This window comes from Nelumbo nucifera, chromosome 6 (assembly GCF_055504915.1).
Source record: "Nelumbo nucifera cultivar China Antique chromosome 6, China Antique-T2T, whole genome shotgun sequence".
In the NCBI taxonomy this organism is placed as follows: Eukaryota; Viridiplantae; Streptophyta; class Magnoliopsida; order Proteales; family Nelumbonaceae; genus Nelumbo; species Nelumbo nucifera.
The window spans coordinates 24,387,025-24,410,027 of record NC_142654.1 but is presented as its reverse complement, the minus strand read 5'-3'; the positions used below and the strand labels follow the sequence as shown (position 1 = coordinate 24,410,027).

The 23,003-nt window shown below is 35.9% G+C and overlaps 1 protein-coding gene across 2 annotated transcripts; it reads right to left on the bottom strand.

The window, feature by feature from the left end:
* Window positions 1-3,225: 3,225 nt before the first annotated feature.
* On the bottom strand, window positions 3,226-23,003 carry LOC104612728 (shaggy-related protein kinase epsilon-like). 2 transcript variants are annotated; one of them, XM_010280281.2, is made up of 13 exons: window positions 22,809-23,003; window positions 19,299-19,553; window positions 19,086-19,178; window positions 12,300-12,359; window positions 11,929-12,201; window positions 11,713-11,787; window positions 9,834-9,890; window positions 9,612-9,752; window positions 7,895-7,945; window positions 7,714-7,809; window positions 7,041-7,124; window positions 3,980-4,082; window positions 3,226-3,876 (listed from the first exon to the last, which is right to left on the bottom strand). In XM_010280281.2, the coding sequence occupies exons 1-13, from the start codon at window positions 22,866-22,868 to the stop codon at window positions 3,815-3,817; spliced, it is 1,410 nt and encodes a 469-aa protein (XP_010278583.1). In that variant the 5' UTR covers window positions 22,869-23,003; the 3' UTR covers window positions 3,226-3,814. The 2 variants fall into 2 exon arrangements, with proteins under 2 accessions (XP_010278583.1, XP_088746274.1); XM_088890148.1 differs by lacking the exon at window positions 12,300-12,359.

Sequence of the window (23,003 nt, the reverse complement as noted above, 5' to 3'; positions counted from 1 at the left end):
GCTTTTCATGAGCTGCTCGAGCTCGGCTCAACTTGGTTTCAACCGACCTCGAGCCTAGCCTACTAGAGCTCGGCTCGTGATGCTCGCGAGCCGGCTCGAATATATATATATATATATATATATATATATAATAAAAATATTATAATTCTTAATTTTTTAAATATCAAATAATAAATATTTATATATATAATTTTTATTTTATAAAATATTTTTCTCAAAACCGAGTTCGAGCCGAGCCGAGCCGAGCTTGAGCCTTGTAGAACAGTCTCGAGCCGAGCTTGAACCTTATACTATTCGGCTCGGCTTGGCTCAAATCCACCTCTCTGATCGGGCATCTATCCACTTATCTCATAACCCCAATTGCCACGACTTCCTTTTATGTCCATGTCAAATTTGTGGTCCTTCACTCCTTCCACTTTTTGTGCCCAATTCCAAATCATGATTTTTAAATTGTTGTTGACCCGGATGGTCTAATCATTTGGCCCCAAAACCATTACAGCAACCTATTCCATTTCATCTTTGATTTGTTCCTTCGCCAAAAACTGTCGACGTAATCAATGGCCTGTTGATTTAAGTGATCAAACCATCAAACTGTTCGACATAAACAACAATTTTTTTGCTATTTTTTATTTTATTAAAATTGTAATGAACAATCCATTCAGACCGAATGGTCAAACTACTAACCTAGAAACCAGTGACCAAAGAGAGAGTAGGGGGATCCAAAACATCTAGAAACAGTGAGAGAAAGAGAGCTGTAAATTGAAATAATTACTTTTTCATGTTTTCAATGTTATTTAAATCACTTTTCAAAGAAGTTATAATGTATTATTTTTAGGGGTTTTTATGATTCAGTCCACCACTAGGAAATCCTAGCTCCACCTAAGGGTGGACTGAATCCTACCCGTAAATTTTACATTTTGATTAATAAAGCTTCATCGTTGATTTGCATTCATCTCAGTTTTTACATATTTTTCATCTTCCATACATGAAGAAATGAAGCTATGATGTTGTTTCATTTTTCATATTTTTCACTTTTCATTTTTCAAAGTTTCTTCGTTGCTTTGCATTCATCCCAGTTTTTATATATTTATCATTTTCCATGCAAGAAAAAACGAAGCTATGATGTTGTAGCTTCATTTTTCATGTTTTTCACTTTTCATTTTTCATTCATCCCAGCTTTGCATTTGTATTTTTCGTTCATCTCAGTTTTTACATATTTCCCCTTTTACTTGTTTCTTTCTTTTTCATATTTTAATTTAATTTTTATATATTTTTTCATATTTTAATTATTACACATCTCCTTTTTACTTGCCACTCTTTCCTTTTTTTTAATCTTTTTTTTTTCAAAATGTAATAGATAATTTTTTACGGGATGGAGACTGATAACCTAATTATTATTATTTTGGAAGTTTTTTTAACATATTTTTCTTAAACCTCCCCTATGTATTACTATTGTCATTATAATTATAATTAATTACTAACTATAATTATAAAGAAAAAAGATTTTTTTTTTATGGAATTGGGTTGGGTGTAATTAGGACTTTCAATAGGATTTTGAATCCAAACTAGGTGGGATCAAGGTTCTAAATATCGCTACGCCCGATATGCCGATAGGGGTGTATCGGACAATATTGGTACTTTTTTTACTTATTTTATTTTTTTTTAAACTGGTTCAGGGGGGCCAGTTTAAGGCTCCACCCCCTGAACCGGTCAGAGTCCCAATACACCCTCCGTAGGGGCGTATCGAGGTGCTCCCAATATGATACGTATCGACCAATACAGGTCGATACGTGTCAATACTTTGAACCTTGGGTGGGATTTTCAAATTCGATCAAAATTTTAATCGGATTCAATGGATTTGGATTCCCCTTTTTGCTATTTGGATTATACTTGGATATTGATGAATCTAATATGAGGCTGATCCATTTAGAACCCCAGGAGTAATAGGTAAGGGAATGATAGGGGGTGATCATGGGATGTGTCCATCTTAGCACCCAATGTTTAAAGTATCGACACATATTGACCTGTATCGTATTGGGAGCACCTCGATACGCCCCTATAGAGGGTGTATCAGGGCTCTGACCAGTTCAGGGGGCGGAGGAGCCTTAAACCGACCCCCTGAACCAGTTTAAAAAATAAATGTAAAAGAAAAAGTACCGATACTACCCAATACACCCCTATTGGCGCATCGGACATATCGATATTTAAAACCTTGTTAGCACCTATGTTAAAGGGCTACAACGCAAACTTAAGTCCGGTGCAGCTAGGCTTTGGGCAAGTCACAAAATATCTCGAATTTGGATGGGCTACAAACAAATATTTTTTTTAATGGAATTGAATGGGCGTAATAAGGGCCATGAACTCCGAAGGTCCGAGATTAAACCCGATTATCTAAGATTTCGATGACTATTTACGTAACCACAATACGTAACAAGTAAAAAGGGTTGTATAGGACTCATGTCATAATGAGGAATCCGGTTGAAGACGATGATGAGAGAGAAGTAAAGTGACAAAAATAGGGGTTGCGTGGTCCCTAATGAGACCTAATGCCTTTTTTTTTTTTTTTTGAGGATAGGCCTAGTGCCCATATTAGAGTGATAATCTAGTTTTCATCTTTATAAAAATTAATAAAGTTAGTTAATTATTTTCTATTACATGCCCATGCTCAATACGAATGCCAATTGCTAGTTTTTATTAATTCACCATTGATTTTTTTATTACTTAATCTTATTATTTGTTAATATTATTTATATTATTATTAAATTTTTATTTTAAATTATATAATTTTATATTACTTTAAAATTAAGACCTTTAATGTTTTATAATTATTATTAATTTCTATAAATTCATCTATCAATTTTTATTAATTATTTATACTAAAGATGATTAATATTATCTTGTATTAGTTATAATTAAATTATATATTCTTTTAAAATTATTTATTTTCCTTAATAACACAAAATAGTCTCATTCAAGGTTCAGCCCAATACACCAGTAGGGGCATATCGGACAGTATCGATGCACCCTCTGTAGAGGCATATCGGAGTGCTCCAGACACGATATGTATCAACCCGTATCAGCCGATATGTGTTGATTCTTTGAACCTTGGTCACATCCATTATATGTGAGATATATAGAATCAAAACACAATTTTAGACTAAACTGCACAACTTGTAGAACGCATTAGGGGTGTGATGTGGTTTAACCCACCCATTTAGTCTACAATGGAGAAACTCTTCTACCGTGGATTCATACTACATTTCATGAAAACACAACACCGTGCTATCTCCACTGCCACTGCATTCAACTACAAATAATGTTTTCCATATTTTCCGTGTGGGCAGAGGTTTAGCTTTAGTTGTTTCTAGAAATACTCCAGAGAGATGGGTATTAATCTTAAATTTATAGCTACAGGATTACTAGGGTTTTCTTTTTTGATTGAATAAGATGCCATATGAGATGGGTATTAATCTTAGTTGGGATATATAAGATAAATAAATACATGGCTATATATATAATGTCTGATTCTTGCCATCCTCGAGACTAAAACCGCACTCTGCACCGTAGAATGTCGTTCATCTGCCGTCGCCTCCCTGTAAATGGAAACTGTCCACCGTACGAAATGGACCATCCTCCATTGCCCATAAATCTTCCTTGTACCTCAGCCTTGCTTTGCCGTTTTGATTTCTAAAGCCAGAGGCTGGTAATGTTCTATGCTCGGTATCAGGGCAAGCAAACAGGCCAATACAAGCCATGTTGCATCAGAGACCAAATGTATTAACTACTGCCAAAGATGATGTCGCCAGATCATTATTTATTTCTTCACATGCTCAGGGATGAGACGCTGATGCAATTCAGGAGATGCACCAGCAAGCTCTGTTTCAAAGGTTTCCCGTGAAAAAAGAATTAAGATCAAGATTGGCATGATTACTGGGAGAAACAATGATAAACTACAGGATGGAAGAGTTGATGATTTTACCTTGAGGTGTGAAGTCGAACAATGGTGGAAGGGGACGCCCATTAGGCAAACGCGTGTTTGGGTCTCTTAACTCGTCAAAGAAAGGGTGTGCACAGGCCTCCAACTGCAGGAGCCCAGGACAAACTAATGGTATCAGTAATCAGAATTGATATAAGCTTCCAAATATTATACTTGATATCAAAGATTCAAAATCATAAAAAAAAGGATATCATACTTATATCCACCTTATTCGGGTTTACAATAGCTTAAGTAAATGTGCAATGATTCAATGGACATTCATCGAGTAATTAGTGTGTTGCAGTTCCTTTTTATATTCTTGGGTGCATTTTTAGCATTAGCAGGGCTACTGGTGACTCTGGTTAGGATAAGCGATTTATCATTTTAGCTAGGTAGTACGGGAATAGTGTATTGTATCAAATTTGCATATTTCCCCATCTGGTCTGTTTGTTGTTCATGCATAACCAGGGAGATTTACAAAAGATTCTTTTTCTTCTGTACTTGGAATTTGTATCATTTTGTAGTAATTTATTGAAGTTGTTAATGCATTTTCTCTATTTGTCATTTTATTAATCTCCATCTTTTAGGTTTTCTTGCCCGTGCCCTAGTGTTATACTTGTATGTTGTGTCAAAATCATAGAAAAAATGATATAATACCTATATCCACCTTATTGGGGTTTTCAAAAGCTTTGGTAAATAAGAAATGATTCAATGGACATGTTTTCATTGAGTAGTCCATGGAAGCCCTGTCACGTTCAGACAGGAAAATTCAGGAAGCAAAAGAAAGTGTAGAGTTTTTCCATTTGTAATCCAATGCCTGATGAACATAAGTGGATTCTGAAACCAATAGGTTCTTGAGACACTTGGCATTTTATTATCTCTTTTTTTGGCCCTTTCTTACATCAATGAATATTAAAATTTAACAAAAAAATGAACATTATAAATACATTATAATTTTGACAACAAAGCATAGGTATCTAGTCAGCAGTATACCCCTTCCAAGACTCCAGATAACTGGGATCAACATTGGCTAAGCCTTCTTTTTCAAGTAATGTTTATAATATTATATTTATGCTTTCCAACTAGTAAAGAAAAGCATTCAAATTTACCAATGCCATCTTCTTTAGGTACACAATTACAGTTGACAAGATATCCTGTCGTTTAATAGTAAATACTTCTTTACAAGTATCCCAACATCTTTTTTTTCTTTTCTTTTTTTAAGTTCAATAAGGCAAGACTCCCCAACATTGCTCACAACTTCCTTAGAAGAGGATGGGCAAGAAAGGAAAAACACGTGAAAAAACCACAAGATTGTCAACTTGGATCCATCCAATGTTTAAAAATAGAGGCGCAAGGCAAATTGTAAGCCTTGAGGCACGTGGCTTAAGGCTCATGAATTACCACTTCAAAGAAAAACATGGAAATAGAGTACTAAAAGCTTAGAAAGACGATGAAGAGTGCATATTTCTATAGAAAGAGCATATAAATGAACAAATGAATACATAAACAAGAAGAGAGTACAAGGAACTTCACAAGACTCATCATATTCTTATAAACTATTTAATAACTATAAAAATGCTACAGAAACAAAGCTTTAAATGTACAAAATTACACAAAAAGCAGTTTTAGATGTGGAATCATAGCACTCGTGATATTTTAAAACATTGGATACATTGTCATAAGTGAGCATCTTCTCTATTAAATTTCTGAAACTAACTAATTTGGTGTTTACTGTAATTACTCAGATCAAGTAATGAAAACCAGAGCTTTAATATTCTTAGTGTTGGTTAATATTGTCAAATCCATTTTCTGTTGTTACCATCATTTTAATTCAGTGTTTTAAAAGCGCAAGGTGAGGCGTGCGCCTTTCTGAAGCAAGGCGCAAAAAATACAAAAAAGAAATGCTAAAAATAAAAAAAAATCAAAAAATATTAAACATAATGTTAATAAAAAATATAAACTGAAATTTTAAAATAAATGTTTTGAAAAACCTGTTATCTAAAATTAAAATACATAAACATAACATGTAAAGCATATTCAAATGAAAATTTAAAAATGAGAGCAAACATATAAAGAATTTTCAAGCATGTAAAACCCACAATCTCTTTTTTCCTCAATTGCATTACTTCAAGTAGCTAATGTGATGTAAAACATATTGCATTCTTGATTCTATGAGTCGCCTTTGTACCATGCCCCTTGAAGCAAGCCCGAACAAGTCCATGTTAGGGTCTTAAATTCTTACTTCTCACATAAAAATAATGATTTTATAACTTTGATTGCCTTTTAAGAAGATATTTTATTAGAATGAATGAATGAACAACATTAACAAATTGGGGGTCCTCAGACCAAGTGTGTGCCTTTTCAAAGGGGTTCACCTAGGACTTGGGCGAGTCACATACCCTAAATGTGCCTTGCCAGTGTGCGCTAGGTGTACCTTTTAAATCCCTAAACTACCCCTTTACTTAATTTGTTGAACCATTTGCCCTTTCTCTTACATGTATGAAGTGAACTCTTTATATATGTTTCTTTCTTCTTTGTCACAATCAAATGAGCAAAGCACAGATCAGTTTAGTCATCAACACATTGTCGATGAAGATGAGATCAGCTTTGCCATACTCAATTCCATCATTTTGAAATTACCTCCTTTGAAATATATGAAACTCAAAAGGGCATTTTAGTAAATTAATATCTTCTGTCAATCCAGTTAAGAGGGAGGCTGAAAAGTGTTGGAATCTGAAAGTTCAAGGGGGTCTTTGTCACAAATGAAAGTTCAGGGGGGTCAAGTGTCACTACCCCCAAAGTACAGGGTGGTAATTTGTAATTACCCAAAAAAAACATTTATCCCCACATCGAATCTTATGCCTCTGGGGGAAATTCTGAGCCTAAGGCGTCTTTCTGATGAATGTAGAAAGAACAAACCATAAAAACCCATCAAACATGAAGCTATGCAGAAGACAGCAACTTGCCAAGGAAAAATCATAACTGAGAAAGAACAAATTGGCCCATCAAAAAACAATAAATATGCAAGATATGAATTTAATCTGATGGAGCTTAAAATTCTTACAGCAGTGCAACGCAAATTTGGTGAGTACTGGAGCAGCCGAGACACAAGATCTACTGCTTCAGGAGGCATTCGCTTGTGAAAGACCTGCAAATTTTAAAGGTTGGTGTTAGGAGAATTCCCAACAGAACATGGAATTAACATATCAATATTCAGGTATAGACCAAATGACATCCTATAACAGTTTTTTTTTTTTTATCAATAACAGAAACTTATATTAATAAAATAAACAGGATTACATACAGAACTCCAGGGGAGATAAAATGACTTATCTCCCCCTGAGAGAACCCGAAGAGATAATTACAGAGTAGCCCAAAATAATTATTGACTCCTTCCCACCCCCTGCCTTGCCAAGTTATCTGCAAAGGCATTAGCAGTTCTCTTTACCCATTGAAATTGAATTTCCAAGCCCCTAGTTAACCACTTAACCTCTCCTCTCATTAGCATACATCCAAAGTCCACAATCCTTCCTTAGCCAGTTTAATACTAGTTGCCCATATGACAGTTAATTGTTTTACCCAAAGGTAAATGTATTTGGATAAACCCATCAAGCAATTCAATTGTATACAGAGAAAGGATAAATTTTCTTTATCTTGCAAAATGGGAAAAAGGTCCTAATAACTGTCATCAATCATTGATCAATACTCTCATCACTCCCAATGAATTGTTCACCAACCTTGTGCCATGGGTGAGCTTTGATTTGAGGAAACTTGAACTCTGTGTAATTTGGATTCATGCACTTAATCTCCTCTCTTGTTGGCGTCCCTAGAACCTAGTACATTAACACTTTGCTTCAATAGATATACAATTTTCAAGACGGAAAAAAAACATGTGAAATAAATCAAATGATATCAAACCTTAATGATTTCCACAAGCTGATCAACACCGCTTTCTCCAGGAAATAAGGGCTGAAAATGATGTACCACCCACAAATGCAAGTTATGAGAAATTGAGGATCATAAATATGCTGTTTATTATCAGGACCAGTGTTTTCAAAGCGCAAGCCGCAAGGGCCATTTTGCGCCTGAGGCGCAAGGCGAGGTGCATGCCTTTTTTAGGCAAGGCGCATAATTTAAAAAAAAAATGCAAAATATTCGAAAAAGTGCAAAAAATTATAAAATATAATATTAATAAAAAATATTAACTTAAGTTTAAAAAATTGTTTCAAAAAACCTATTATCTAAAATTAAAATACATAAATATAATATGTAAAGCATATTCAAATGAGAATTTAAAAATGAAATCAAACATATAAAACATTTTCAAGTATATAAAACCCACAATCTCTTTTTTTTCTCAATTGCATCAAGTAGCTAATGTGATATATTACATTCCTAATTCTACGAGCCGCCTTTGTGCCACGCCCCTCAAGGCAAGCCCAAACAAGTCCATGTTAGGGTCTTAAATTCTTAGATTTCACACAAAAAATAATAATTTTATAGTTTAAATTGCTTTTAAGAAGATATTTTATTAAGATGAATGAACGGACAACCCCCTATTTGGTAATGTTGTCCATTCATTCATCTTAATAAAATATCTTCTTAAAAGCAATTTAAACTATAAAATTATTGTTTTGTGTGAAATCTAAGAATTTGAGACCTTAACATGGACTTGTTTGGGCTGGTCTCGAGGGGCGGAGCCCCCAGCCCAACGGCCAGACTCAAAAAAGGGAAAAAGCGGCAAATTTTCAAAAGGCGCACGCCTGGGCTAAGACGCAAGGCACACCAGGTGTGCACCTTTTGAATGGGCTGCGCCTAGGACCCGGGCGAGGAGCCTACCCCAAAATGCGCCTTGCCTGAGCGCCTAGGCGCGCCTTAAATCACTGATCAGGACATGCCACAAGAAAACTACAAAGGAGCATTTTTTTTTTGGTAATTGAAAAGGAGCACTTCTTTTTGTTTCTTTTATTTTCAGATGATCCAAAATGGAATTTTTTTAAGATAATAGACAGCATGATAGAACGGTAGAACCACCTAATGGGTATAGGGAATCCAATACAAAACCAAACAAAAAATAAACCACATTTAAGAGATAGAAGACTGAAGACCCACTAAACATCTCTGACCAAAACTTCCATCTTTTGAACTGCAAAGAGGATCTCATATTCAAGCTGGATGGAAAATCCAAGACATGGAAGACCAAAAAATCTCAATTACATTTAATTGTAAGCTCAAGATGCCAGAGAAAACCGGCAATACTTAGAAAACTTACCTTTTGCAGGAGAGGAGGGTAAAAATTCATCATAAAAACTAACCCTGGAGGTAATGATAAGAGGCTACAGTGGATAAAGTATGAGGTACAGCAACTCTACTAAAACAATAACACAAAGAACAGAATGGTGAAACGGGATTCATATAGCCAACCCCATATAGTTTGGAACTTTGGATAAGGTTTGGATGTTGATAATGATGATGACTGAACTAGTTGAGAAAAATACATTTAGAAAGAGTATACTAGGTTGAGGTAACACTGTGCTTCACCTTGGAAGGACTCAAATTGAAGCTATGTTAAGTGGTTCATGACTCAATCTTAGTCAAAACCATTATTTGGAGTAAATTACAAATGCAGACCCACCTGTCCCAGAAGGAGCTCAGCCATGACACAACCAACAGACCAGATATCGATAGCTGTTGTGTACTCAGTAACTCCAAAGATCAGTTCCGGAGCCCTATAATAACGAGAACAAATGTATGATATATTTGGTTCACCTGGCACCTGCAATTAAACAAACTAAATGTCAAACATTTGATGATAAAACTATATTGTAATGCTAGGAAAATTACAAAACAGACTTACCAACTTTTTTGCACTTCCAAAATCACAAAGCTTTAACTGATGGGTATGGGGATTGACCTACAATATGCATAAATATTCAACTTAATTTCTTTATGCTAATAAAAAATACACTGATACTACCTTTTAAAATTATCCTTGTGCTCTCAGCATCAATCACAAGTGCAACAATAGACAGATAAAAGTTTTACTTCAGCCTCAAAATTTGATGTACTAGTATCACATTTCATTTCAGAACATCATTTTCTTCAATTAATTGAACGAAGAATAAAGAAAAATTATCAGATGCATTTGAACAATAGTGATGCAATTAAACAGAATGGAATGGCAAAACAGGACTGGTAGCCAACCCCATGTAGGTGGGATAAGGCGTAGATGATGATGATCATTTGAACAACATAAAATTTAAGTAACATCAAACAATGGAGAAATGGGTGCACTTTATCAGCTAAGGTATATATACATAAAACATTCTTTTATCAAAATCCAAGATGTAAGCATCAATTCAAACATCTGATACAATAAGCTGGCACTATACCTATTTTCATTTTATATATTTACGTAATATTAAATCCATTGGAACTTCCAATTTATTTTGGTAGCAGCATTTCAATGGAATTTCAAAAGTTCAGAGTTTCAGCTATAAATACAAGTGCGTAATAGTTACATTGTTTCTGAAGCAAATACAAGCACCAGCAGGGGTTTAAAAAATAGGAACAATGATAATTGACAGCATAGTTTTCAAGATGGAAAGGCAAGTAGGAGGAGGGGGGGCGGGGGGGCAAGGCAATGGGTTTTTAAATAAAACCCTAAATCCTAGGACAAATCCCTAGGTTCCATAGCAACCAGAAACCATCTTGCATTTGTAGTTATGAATAATCTTATCAAATAAATATAAACTAAAATGTGTGATGATTAAAGACTAAAAAAACTAGAAAATAATGACAAGAAACTAGTATATCAACCCATAAAATGAACAATTTAGTATAATAATGTCTATTTTATTATTAATCTCAGAAAATAAAATTTAAAAAATATTACAGCACCTTGACTTAGATAAATTGGAAATTATGGTATGAATTCTAATCAAAATCATATGAGTTCGATAAACACCAGTTACCAAAACTTACCAGTATCAATAGGTTCTAAAATTATACTTCTGTCCAACCATGTTTCAGACATGTCTTCACAAGGGTTTCTTGTCAACAACAAGAGTCTGATGTGAAGAAATCTATAGGTACCACAAGACAAAGACATAGAACAACATATAAATGTGAATATGTTTATAGTAGCATGAAGATCAAATTTTGATGCTTAATTCATCTAACAATTAATAAAACAAGCGAGTTACGCTTCTGTGTAAGGAAGCAAACTTTCCTCTCATCAAAATTTATACATATCAAATGCTATTTTATAAGGACAAACTCCATGTCCTCTGTCAATATATAAGTTTCTTCAATTATTTGTTTACAACTACACCAGGTTTAGTTGAAGATAGATAAAGATTTGAATAGCATAAGGTCATAATGTTCCTCACTCTAAGAAAACCAATCACATCCAGGTCGGTAAGACCCAGTTAAGTGTTATATTTTCCTCACTCTAAGAAAGCAGGACAAGAGAATGTGCAGTTGACCATAACCTATTGCGTAATGCCCAGATTTTACTTTATGCCACCCATCAAAAGGAATATTTCATGGAAAAAAATAGAATGATGTAGAAATGGCAAGGACCGCTAGGTGTGAAAATATCCAAACTAAGCACTATTTCAGTAACAGATCTACAATTATATAGGTAAGCTCCACATTTAAACAATTCATTCAAATTGTTACACAATCATTTACTCTCATGAAAGCCATAGAGGTAATATTCAACACTTTCTTACCAACAAATTCTGAGGCTTAATATCACGATGACAAACACCAATGACACTGTGTATGTAGTTAAGAGCACGACAGATCTACAAGAATGACAAAAAAATAGCTCAGAAAAAGCAGAACCTTCCAAAGAAAGATACACAAACAGGTTAACCTGTATGTTTAGCAGAAAAGTCTCACAGCCTATGAATATGTACAAATTAATGCATGCTAACACAGCCCACCTGGTAAGTATAAAGTTCCACATAGATCAGCGGCATATGTTGATTCATCTTGGTATAGTGCCTTGTAACTCGGTAAACAGTCTCAGAGACATACTCCAGTACAAGGTTTAGGTACAGCTCATCTTTGTCCGTAGTTGAAAAGAAACAGTGTTTTAGTTGAACTACATTAGGATGGTCAAATAACCGCATAATTTGCAATTCTCTGTTCTTATATCTCTTATCCTGAAGAACCTTCTTGATGGCAACTGCTTCCCCTGTTTCCACACACTTGGCCTGAAATGAACAAATTTCCAAATGTAACAACAATACCAAGATATATGCAACATGTATCAAACAAAGTCCACTTATACGTTAAGGTTGATACTCTATACCTGAAAGACAACACCGAATGAACCAGTGCCAACCACACGCTCTGCCATGTATGAGATTGTCTATTATCCATTAAATAAAAAAATCAGTTTCATCAACTTTTTCTAGACCCCAAATAGTTATAGTAATTTTTCTGCCCAATTAATCAACTAGGATATATGCAAGGATAAGCATATTCTGCATGGTCATGAACAGCATAAATGAATACTCTCTCTCTCTCTCTCTCACACACACATAGTGACAGAGCCATGAATTTTCTTTTGGAGGGGCCAAGTTAAACTAGAAAAATGAAATAGAGAGTAGAAGAGATACGGTTTCAAGAGAAAAGAGACAGGAAGGTTTGGGTCTAATTTTGGAAGTTGGAGAAGCATTAGAGAGTGATCCTTAACAGTTCAGTTCTTTTTTTTTTTTTTTGGGCGGGGGGGGGGGGGCAATTTACTACATTTTTTAACCCAGATTCCACTTACTATCTATGTAAATGATAATTTTAACAAAAAGTTTGGGTGGGGGTGGGGCAATTTACTACATTTTTTAACCCAGATTCCACTTACTATCTATGTAAATGATAATTTTAACAAAAAGTTTGGGTGGGGGGGGGGGGGGGGGGGGGGCTCCGCCCCTGCACACACAAACACACTCTGTTCTTAACTGCATGTTTTCTGTTTTTTTTTTTTTTTTTTGATAAACAAATTGTTCTTAACTGCATGTTTTCTGTTTCTAGAACATGTGCAGAAAGGTGGTGATCATGTGCTGTCTATTTCCTTTAAGAGCAAACTGCTTCCAAACTTCATTTGTTGAGGTTGTCTTTCCTCGGAATTTATTTGCATATTGCATCTACAGTTTGCATAAAAAATGCCTTTTTGTCATTATATAAAAAAGATGGTACTTGGTTTATATTTCTAATGTTTATTAATCGTTTTTAATCTACTTGTTAGTAAACCTTGCTCTTTAAGTCTTGTATGGACAGGCATATCTCAACTCAACAAAGATGCATAAAAGAATAATGTACAAGATGCAAGTATGGCAAAAAAATGATCTAAAGTACTCAACTCATTCGCGCCACCATTACTAAGATGGAAGTATGCCAAAGCAAAGCCAAACATCTTTTTTTTTTTATGAATGATAATAAATTTATTAATTCAGAAGCAGATTTAGAGTGAGTTCATACAACATCCCAAGGAGAGGTGAGAGCTGCAGCCCCCCCTTGAATCTTACAAGTAAACTAGGAAAGAAAAGCAAGAAGCACAACTGTCCAAAAGACTACAAAAAATGGGCATAATAAATTGTATCCAAAGAAGATATGAAATTACACATGTAAATTTTGAACAAGTAATGGTTAATTTTTAATATGAACAAAGAATGATGTACAAACTGATTTTTTGCTCCACGTCTCAATATAATACTTTACCATTTAAACATATATGCAAATAAAAGAATGGTGTACAAACAGTTTTGTGCCAAGAACATCTGATGTTGGCCTAGCCCCTATTACCCACCCCATTCATTTCTTTTTATAATATATAATCTTTGGGAATCAACCCCCAGTACAGCAAAGTTTTTATTTATTCCTTATCTTAGCATTAGCATTACATGGATAATGAATAAATAGCATTTAGGATCATTCAAACTGTCTTTTCAAGATGAAGGAACAAGGTGACCCTTAGCAGGTAAATCTCAAGACAGCAAACTCCAAAATACCACCTAATACAAATTATAGAACAATCAGGAATACACAGAACTAAAATGCACCAATGAACCAGGCGAACCACCAGCCACCAAAAAATCCAGACCAGGAACTTTTTACTTCTTTACAGTCCTCCTAGGCTTCAATGATTTCTTGTTTGGCCCAATCCAAATAGGCCCCTTTTCAACCTAGTAAAGACAATTGAGTCCAAAACCTCAGTGCTTCCTCTTCCTTCTAAATCTGCTAATTGCTAAAGACTAAAGAAATTGTGTAATTTTCTTCAGGGCCTACATCATTTTCCTTAAATGGCATAGGATATTTCTCTACCAACTATTAAAACAACTTCCTGACACAGTCCTCACCCCAAGAACAATTAAACCCTAAGCTTTTCTTCTGTATTCACAACCTCTTCCAACTGTTAAAGCAACTGATTTTTCAATTGCATGGGCTTCATTGTAAGGCAACCTCCTCGTTGCTTGAATCTCCATCATTCTCTTCCTCTTCCTCTAATCCTCCTCTTCTGCTGATGTATTCTTACCCTTTAAAGCTGGAAAAGTTCTATAATTACTTTTCCTTTTAAAAGTCTTTAAACAAGAACCTGCAAAGTTCTTTTCTTCTACCCCTAACTTCTCACTTTCAAAATCTTCAGGCTCCCCTCCCTGCTTTTCCAACTGAAAAAATTCAATATTTTCCTTGTTGCCTTGGTTATCTTTTTCACTTGTTGACAAAACATTACCAACACCTTTACCACTAACAGATTCTTCAAGAATCACCAAATCCCCCTTGTCTGATGTAGTAGGCTGATCCATCCCAGTTGAAACCTTGTGTGAACCCTCTTCAATTTCTCCAGAGGCTTCACTTCCACTTCAGTACCAGCACCAATGGTTTTCTTGTTTACCTCCCTTTGTACCTCCGTCTCCAGTGATGCCTAGTCATCACTTGATGAACCTTTCCCTCAATCTCAAAACCCTCCACCTTCTCCCCTTCTCAATCCGCAAAACTTGCAAACCCTTTTGCTTTATCAGCTTCGAGGTTTTTCAAATCATGGATGTAAATTGGGGACGATGAAACTTCAACTATAATGTCTCTCAACTGGTTCACATGATTAATTAAACTTCAACCATGTGCGCCATGGACCAGACCAACCGGTTATTAGGAATGAGACTGCCTCCTTTAACCACTTTCTCCCAACCTCAAAACCCGACATTGTTTCGCATATATGGTCACCTGGCCCAGCAAATATCTGAACCCTCTCCCCATCCAAGTTGAAAATTTCTTGAGACTGATTGTTACCTGACCCACCCCGTGACATCCGTTGATCTACCTACCCTTTCTTTCCTTGCACATTTTAGCTAGGACTAACATTACAATGGGTTTTTATCAAGACTACTGGGAGCTGTTGAAAGAGGATTTAGTTGAAGCCTTTAAGGAATTTGCAAATAATCACACCTCCTTTAACCACTTGTCTCTAGTTGAAGTCTATAAGCCCTGGAATCAATGCCACCTTTTTGGCCTTGATACCTAAGAAGAATGATGCCAACCACCCAAAAGATTATAAGCCTATTGGTCTGGTGACAAGCATCTATAAAATTCTAGCTAAAGTGCTCTCATTGAGGATCAAAACAGTTCTCCCCTCTATCATTAGTGAAACCCAGGGGGCTTTCATTCAAGGGCGGCAAATAACAGATCAGATCTTAATTGTGAATGAGTGTGAGGAGGAAATGAAAAGGTTTAGGAAGAGAGGTTTCATTTGTAAATTGGATCTTAAAAAGGCCTATGATGATTTGGTATTAGAGGTTATGCAAAACTGTGGATTTGGGGACAAGTGGTGTAGTTGGATTTTTGGGTGTATCAGTACTTGTGACTACTCTATTCTGGTAAATGGTATGGTGAGGGACTTTTTTTCCAGCTTGCAGGGGTGTCAGGCAAGGGGATCCGCTCTCCCCCTTCCTTTATACCTTAGTAGCTGATGTGATTAGTAGGATCATTACTAAGGCTGACAATGAAGATGCCATTAGAGGTTGGAGAATAGGGAGAAACAAAGTCCCTGTCACCCACCTTCAGTTTGCAGATGACCTAATGATACTTTGTGAAGGAGGTTTTAGCGAAAAGGTAGCAAACCTAAAGGAGCTAGCTAATCAAAGGATTTGAAAGTATTTCTAATTTGAGAATAAATTTGGAAAAGAGTTGCATAGCGGGTATAAATTTGGAGGTAGAGGAGGTCGAGGCTATTGCAGAGTGTCTTGAGTGTTCCACCTCTGCTTGGCCTATGTCATACTTAGGGCTTCCTTTAGAGGCAAATCCTAGGGAGAGTAGATTTTGGACCCCAGTGATAGAAAAGTTTGAGAAGAGATTAGCCTCATGGAAGAGGAATTATGTCTCTTTAGGAGGGAGAATTATCCTAATAAGAGCTACCTTGGCTAACTTACCTACCTATTTTTTGTTTGTATTTAGGATACCAATTAGGGAAGCTAGGAAACTGGAGAAGTTGATGAGAGATTTTTTATGAGTCAGGACAAGAAAAAATGATCACTTGGTTAATTGGGAAATTGTATGTAGAAGTAAAGAAGAGGAGGGTTTGAGACTTGGGAGGGTAACTGGAAAAAATCAAGCTTTGTTAGGGAAATGGTTGTGGCAATAGCCATTGGAAAGAGAGAGATTGTGGCATGAAGTGGTGGGAAGCATTCATGGAAGGTCAGAGAATGGATGGGATGCTGGTGTATCAAGGCAAGCTAACCTAACAGCACCTTGGAAGGCCATTCACAACACCCTTCCTCAATTCCTCAATTTTATCAGGTATGAAGTTTGGTTTGGCAACACTGTTTATTTTTGGGAGGATATTTGGGTAGGAGACACACCTTTAAAGAATTTGTTGCCTTTGCTATTTTCTGTTTCTTTGTACAAAAAAGAGGTGGTCTCAAAATTTGTCTCACCTTTGGGAACACCCTTAGATCCTACTTGGGATTTTGGGTTTCGTAGAGGACTTAGGGATGATGAAATTGAATCTCTTTCTGTTTTGCTAGGTTGTCTTAATTAGGTTTGTTTGGATCCCTCCAAGCCAGATAAGAGGGTATGGACTCCTAGACCCAATGGAACCTTCACTTGTGCTTCTTTCTTCAAGTCCATCTCTCAATTTTCTACTCACCAACCCTTTCCATCAAAAGAAATTTGGTGCAGGCCAGTTCCCCCAAAAATTATGGCATTTTGTTGGGAAGTATTCCATGGGAAAGTAAACACTCTAGATAACCTACAAAAGAGAAGACCTTTCCTCTGTATTTCTCCTAATTGGTGTATCCTTTGTAGAGCTCAGGGTGAAGATTGTTACCACCTATTAATATATTGTCCCTTTTTTGCAGACCTTTGGGCTTGGCTACTTTCGTTGTTTAGGAGTAGTTGGAGTCTACCAACAGAAGTACACATGCTCTTCAACCATTCTACCTTTCATTGGCCTACAAAAATAGGGAGAATTATGTGGAGATGTCCTTGTGCTGCCTTGATTTGGACTCTTTGGGAAGAAAGGAATGCTAGAATTTTTCAAGAAAAGGAAAGGAGCAGTCAGGAATTGAAAGACTGTGTGTTGAATAGGGCAATACCTTGGCTGAAGACCTTGGAAATCTTTCATCAATTCTCCTTTAATGACCTTTGGAGAAATTGGTCAGCAGTAGCGAGGTGTTCGTCCTTAAAGGACAAATCAATTACAAGCTGGTCTCTTCCATCTGAAGGCTCACTGAAGTTGAACTTTGATGGAAGTAGCATGGGTAATCTAGGATTATCTGGAATGGGGGGTGCTTTGAGAAATGAGAAGGGAGAGATTTTGTTGCTCTACTCAGGTCCCTTAGGAATTGGGGACTCCAACAAGGCAGAACTATTAGCTGTTGTACAAGAGGTGCAATTTGCAAACCAGATGGGGGTACGACACCTAACAATCGAGGGGGATTCCAAAGTGGTGGTGGGTTGGTTGAAAAACCCTGAAGAGGCTATGTGGCGTTACAAGAATGAAATGAAGAAATTTAGTTGGTTGACAAGGAATATGTTGGTCACTATACAGTGGGTGGGGAGATCAGCAAATACTTTGTCAGATGTGTTATCCAAGCAAGGGGTAAATAGGGAAGAATTGTTTTGGGCTCAGTTGTGATTCTTGCTTTTCTTTCCTAATTTACTTGTAAGATTCAAGGAGGGGCTGCAGCTCGCGCCTCTCCCTGGGATGTTGTATGAACTCACTCTAAATCTGCTTCTGAATTAATAAATTTATTATCATTCATCAAAAAAAACATTGGTAGTGGCCTTTTAATTACCAATAAAAAAAGAAAATCCAAAGGGCTTTGAGTTAAATCTTATAACTGAAGACTTTCTTGAAAAAAAATACAATTAGATTCATGAATTTTATGATCTACGTCATTCATGTGATTCAAATCAATTGACTGGGATTTAGTTCTGCACTTTGGCATTTAGCTTTTCCCCTAATTTTTCAAGGGCTTTTGTGTTACAATGTCCCATGCTGGGAGAAGACTAACTTGGGTTGTTAAAACCCATTTAATTTAAAAACTTCTTTAAGAACATTTCCATCATATGTTTGTTAATAAACAGTGTTGTCAGAACTGGACCTGACACTGAACCCTTTTTTGTCACTGGATCATTGGTCAAATGTTCCAATTGTCCATTGCAACCATTTGACTTGCTTACTAGAATTAGAAAAGTAAGAAAATAAGACAGACAAAAAGTTAGAAAAAAACTCAGATATCTTTTGGAGCTGTTTTAAATTAAAATAAATTCAAACAATAAATTTTGAGGTAGGTTTGACAAAGTCGACATTTCTAAAAATTTGGTAGAATAAAACTATATTGCTGCCACTTTATGTGATTCAATTGAATTTAAAGTCAAACTTGATTATATCATCTTATACTTATAGTGTACAACTAGTAAACTTTGTAGTAATAAAAACAAATACAGTTAATGAGAGCTGTATGATTATTTTACTTCTAAACAAGAAACAATCTTACAATATAAAATACGATTCACAATTCAATTTGATTCAACCTTTACAATTTGCAATATGATTATAATTTCCAAAACATGAACAAATCAGAAGTGTGATAAGCATTACCTGTTTTGGCTGACCATTTTTACCACCTATCGTAGTTGAAATAATTTGACCCGTCTCTGTCCCGTTGCCATTTATGACAGCTGCCTCCATATCCTTCAAAATCCAATAATACAATTAGAACAAATTCTTCATAATAAAGGAGAATTGCAAAGGCATCTTCTGGCTTCAACATATCTTTATAAATAGAACATATAAACAGATTATAGGTATTACCTTATCATCATGGCTTTCTGTTTTATCATCTCTGATTTTCATTTCATGCATTTCCTTTGGAAGCTGATCAAAACCAGACTTTTCAGTTTTAGAGTTGGAAGAAATTGTGGATGTGCTTGCATCAGCTTCCAGTGAAGCAGAAGATATGTGTTGTTCCAGGCCTACAGTTGTTTTCTCCACCGACTGAGTCTCCCCAGTAACATTCTGTTCTGTTTCCTGATCAACCTTTGCCCTTTTTGATCCAGAATCCCCACCCTAAGATAAAGTACATTTGAAGATTGTCATGTAAAGATAATTTTTTGATCAATAGTCATGTAAAGATAATTAATTAAAGGGGTTAAGATGCAATCACCAAAATTGTCTGAAAGGATATAGATGCAACAAACTAATTTGACTTAATGTTAATTCCAAATAGTGTAGAAAGACAAATCAAGTATTTCACAAACCAGGATTAAGCGTGAAGAAATCAAGGAACAATTCATCATACACAAGGATGGAAACCAAACTCAAGGCGTGGCATATGCAACCCAACAATTACACCACAATCCTCTCTTAGCAAACCAATCTGCAACTTGATCTGCTTTTGAAAGTTGACCTTGTGAGCTAGATAGCATACATGTCAATGCACATACTGACACTTGGTATGTTGACCAATGCATAAAAGTGAGTCAAAAAATTAATAATGTGATGTTAGAACTTTTTATTGCATGTTTTATTGTATTATAGAATGGTTCATTACTTAATACAATAACTGGCATAATACAGATAGGAAACAGGTAGAAGGTATAAACAAGTTGCATCAGAGGCAGCACAAGCTCATTTTAGGAATTATCTATTAATACGATGCACTGCTTGCTTAAACGGGTAAGGATATTTGATAAATTAAGAATTATTTAACATTCCGACCAAGATTATCCATTTTTGCAATGGTTGACACGAACATTTAAAGTGAACCTGCTAATTGGAAAAATCTCACAAAAAATATCTCAAAGGAATGATTGCCATATGGGAAGCTTTTGGAACTTGCAGAGCTTGAAAAAACTACTAAGACTCTTGGGAGTTTTTTTACTTAAAAGATATGCAATTCTTATCTCTTCTAGTTAACAAAATTCCAAAGAAAAGAAGAGACAAAACCATGAAGGGAGTTTTCTGCGTTGTTCTCAGCACAGCATTACAAAAACCACCATGCAACGAATCAAACTCTTCATTTCTTGGCAAAAAGGTCAAACGAATTTAAATAAACAACTTCTTATCAGAATGGTTTCATTAATATCCCATTTCCTACATCAAATGCCATGTAGCTTTTGGATGACCAGGAAGACATCCAGAGCTTCATCAACTAACCCAGCCCTGTAATTGTGCAGATTCTCCACAATCCACATTGCAAAACCACTGCACTTAAGCCTCGAGCAGTAGGAAGCAAGAGCACAGATGATGCAAGCCCCATGATGCTGCATAGATATGTTACAATGCTCACTCATGATCTCCCAATGAAACATACATATCAGTGGTGGAAATAAATTCAAACATACTTGAACTAATATTTAATTTCTATCGCCGGCATGCCCATGTTTCATTGGGTGGTCGAAAGGGAGTGTGTAGAAAGCACCTGGTATCATGTATCCTAATTGTGTTAGACCTTTTTTTAAGATAAATAAAGAAGAAAATTTATTAGAAAACAACCAGCAGATAATACAAAAGGTGACAAGGCATCACCCAAAAAACCCAAGAAAAACCAATCCACCCCAACTTCCAGACAAACCCTCAAACAAAACAACAAACACTAAACTCAAAAACCTGCCAAAAACAGACCCAAATTCAAAGCCAGAAACCCTATCTATAGCTTATCTCCCCTCTTTTCAAAAATCAAACCAAAACACCCAACCCAAAACCCTTCCCATCAGCAGAGCTCACACCCTTCCTTCAAAACCTTCACCAGTAGGAACCAGAACTTCTTTTTTCCTCTTTGTAGTTTTCCTTGTCTTCTTTGCCCCTTTATTTACACCAACTCCAAAAAGGTCTCCCCTTAGTCTAGCAAAAATCTTAGAAACTGTCACATTTTGGTTTTTATTCTGGTGCTAAATCTCCTCACCACATTAGGAAGTCATATTATTGTTCCCCTCCTCCCCCCTCCCCCCGTTATCATTAATCCTTTCCAACTCTATAACTGTGTTCTTCTCAAATACTTGTCTGCTGTCACACCCTCTCCATTCTCCATTTCACAGGTAGAAGTGCAGAACCACAAGCCTCGGAAGATGGAAAATCCTTTCAATTCCTCAATACAACTCCATCTTCCTCCACTTCCTTAAAGGCATTCCTTGCAAATTCCTCACCACCTAAGAAAAATAAACCCAAAATTTTACTTACCTCCACCTCTTTGTTGACGACCATCTCCAAGTCAGTTTTTTTCCAATTTCATGCATTTCGTGCCTTCCACTTCCTCTTCATAATCTTTCTCAATAGGTTTTGGTTATTATTTTCTATTACACAATATGCAGTTTCCCCACGTTACAGGTTTTCATATTACTTATTCTTATGGGGCAGCACTCCAATTCAAAAGGCAAATTTATTTCCTATGAACATGGGATGGAAATAGAGCCTATGCAGCCCATCAAATCAGAACAAGAAAAAAGAAAATAGTAATAAACATCTAAATGCTTGAGGGAAAGACAATACACTTTTTTTGTTCAAATGAGAGTAATGCTGTGCATGGTTTAAGGCCGTCCGCCTACTCTTTGGCAACTTAAGGATATCAGCCTTTAAAGTTTAAATAATTTAAAAAGATTTTTATAGAACAACTACTTTTAGGAATAAATTTCTAAAATTTTAAATAACCAGTTGGCCTATATAGATACAGTTTGGATACTTTTACATATGGTTTACGGTATAAAATAAATTTGATATCTCTGTAGAAAATCAAAAAAAAAAAAGACCAGAAGGGTTTCCCTATAGCATCCCGTGGTAGCCATGAGGTTACGTGTTCGAGTCCAGCTTACGCATGTAATCAACCACATTCCAGTTAATAAACAAACCCCTATCTGGTTATAAAAAAGCAATGCAAGACATAAGCTCATCCAGAGAGCTAGAGAAATCCCACATACCGAATAACCCGACAAGAACTAAAGAGCAAAAAATCTAACACCCCAAAAAAGGAAAAGATCACCAGTCATAGACCCTTCCTAGAAAAACAGAAAATAACGGAACTAAATAAAAATAAATATTCAAATCATCTCTAAAATAATCAATAAATGCAGACTCAGAGATGATCATTACAACCTGGAATACCCCATAAACTGGAAAGCAGCAACATTATTAACACCAAGGCCAACACCAATCGAATATCATTCCAAACCCCGATCGATAACCAAAAAAATCGGTACTTTCAACAAATTTTTCACATAAAAAAGCTTAGAAATATGGATTAAGAAAAAAAGGGCAAAATGTACCGAGAAAAGAGACGAGAAAAAAAAAAACAATAAAAAGACGAATCATTAACCGAAAAGGACTTACAGGATCGGAAATGGAGGAACGACCAGAAGCAATGCTCTTGAGACGACGCATGACATGCATGGCTATCCCAACAAAAACCCTTACTTTTCTGCTTTTTCTCTTCTTCTTCCTCCTCCACTCCACCTCTCCTCTGCTCCCCCGCAGCTCCAAAGATCAAATTAAAAAAAAAACTAAACCAACACCCAAAAGGGAGCC

Bases quoted from the DNA above. Each gene is read 5' to 3' on its own strand.
- LOC104612728 (XM_010280281.2), bottom strand. From the start codon at position 22,868: ATGCATGTCATGCGTCGTCTCAAGAGCATTGCTTCTGGTCGTTCCTCC. The intron at 12,360-19,085 runs GTAATGCTTATC...AATGGATAATAG, and splicing joins AAAATGGTCAGCCAAAACAG to ACAATCTCATACATGGCAGA. The intron at 3,877-3,979 runs GTAAAATCATCA...CCTTTGAAACAG, and splicing joins GTTCGACTTCACACCTCAAG to AGCTTGCTGGTGCATCTCCT.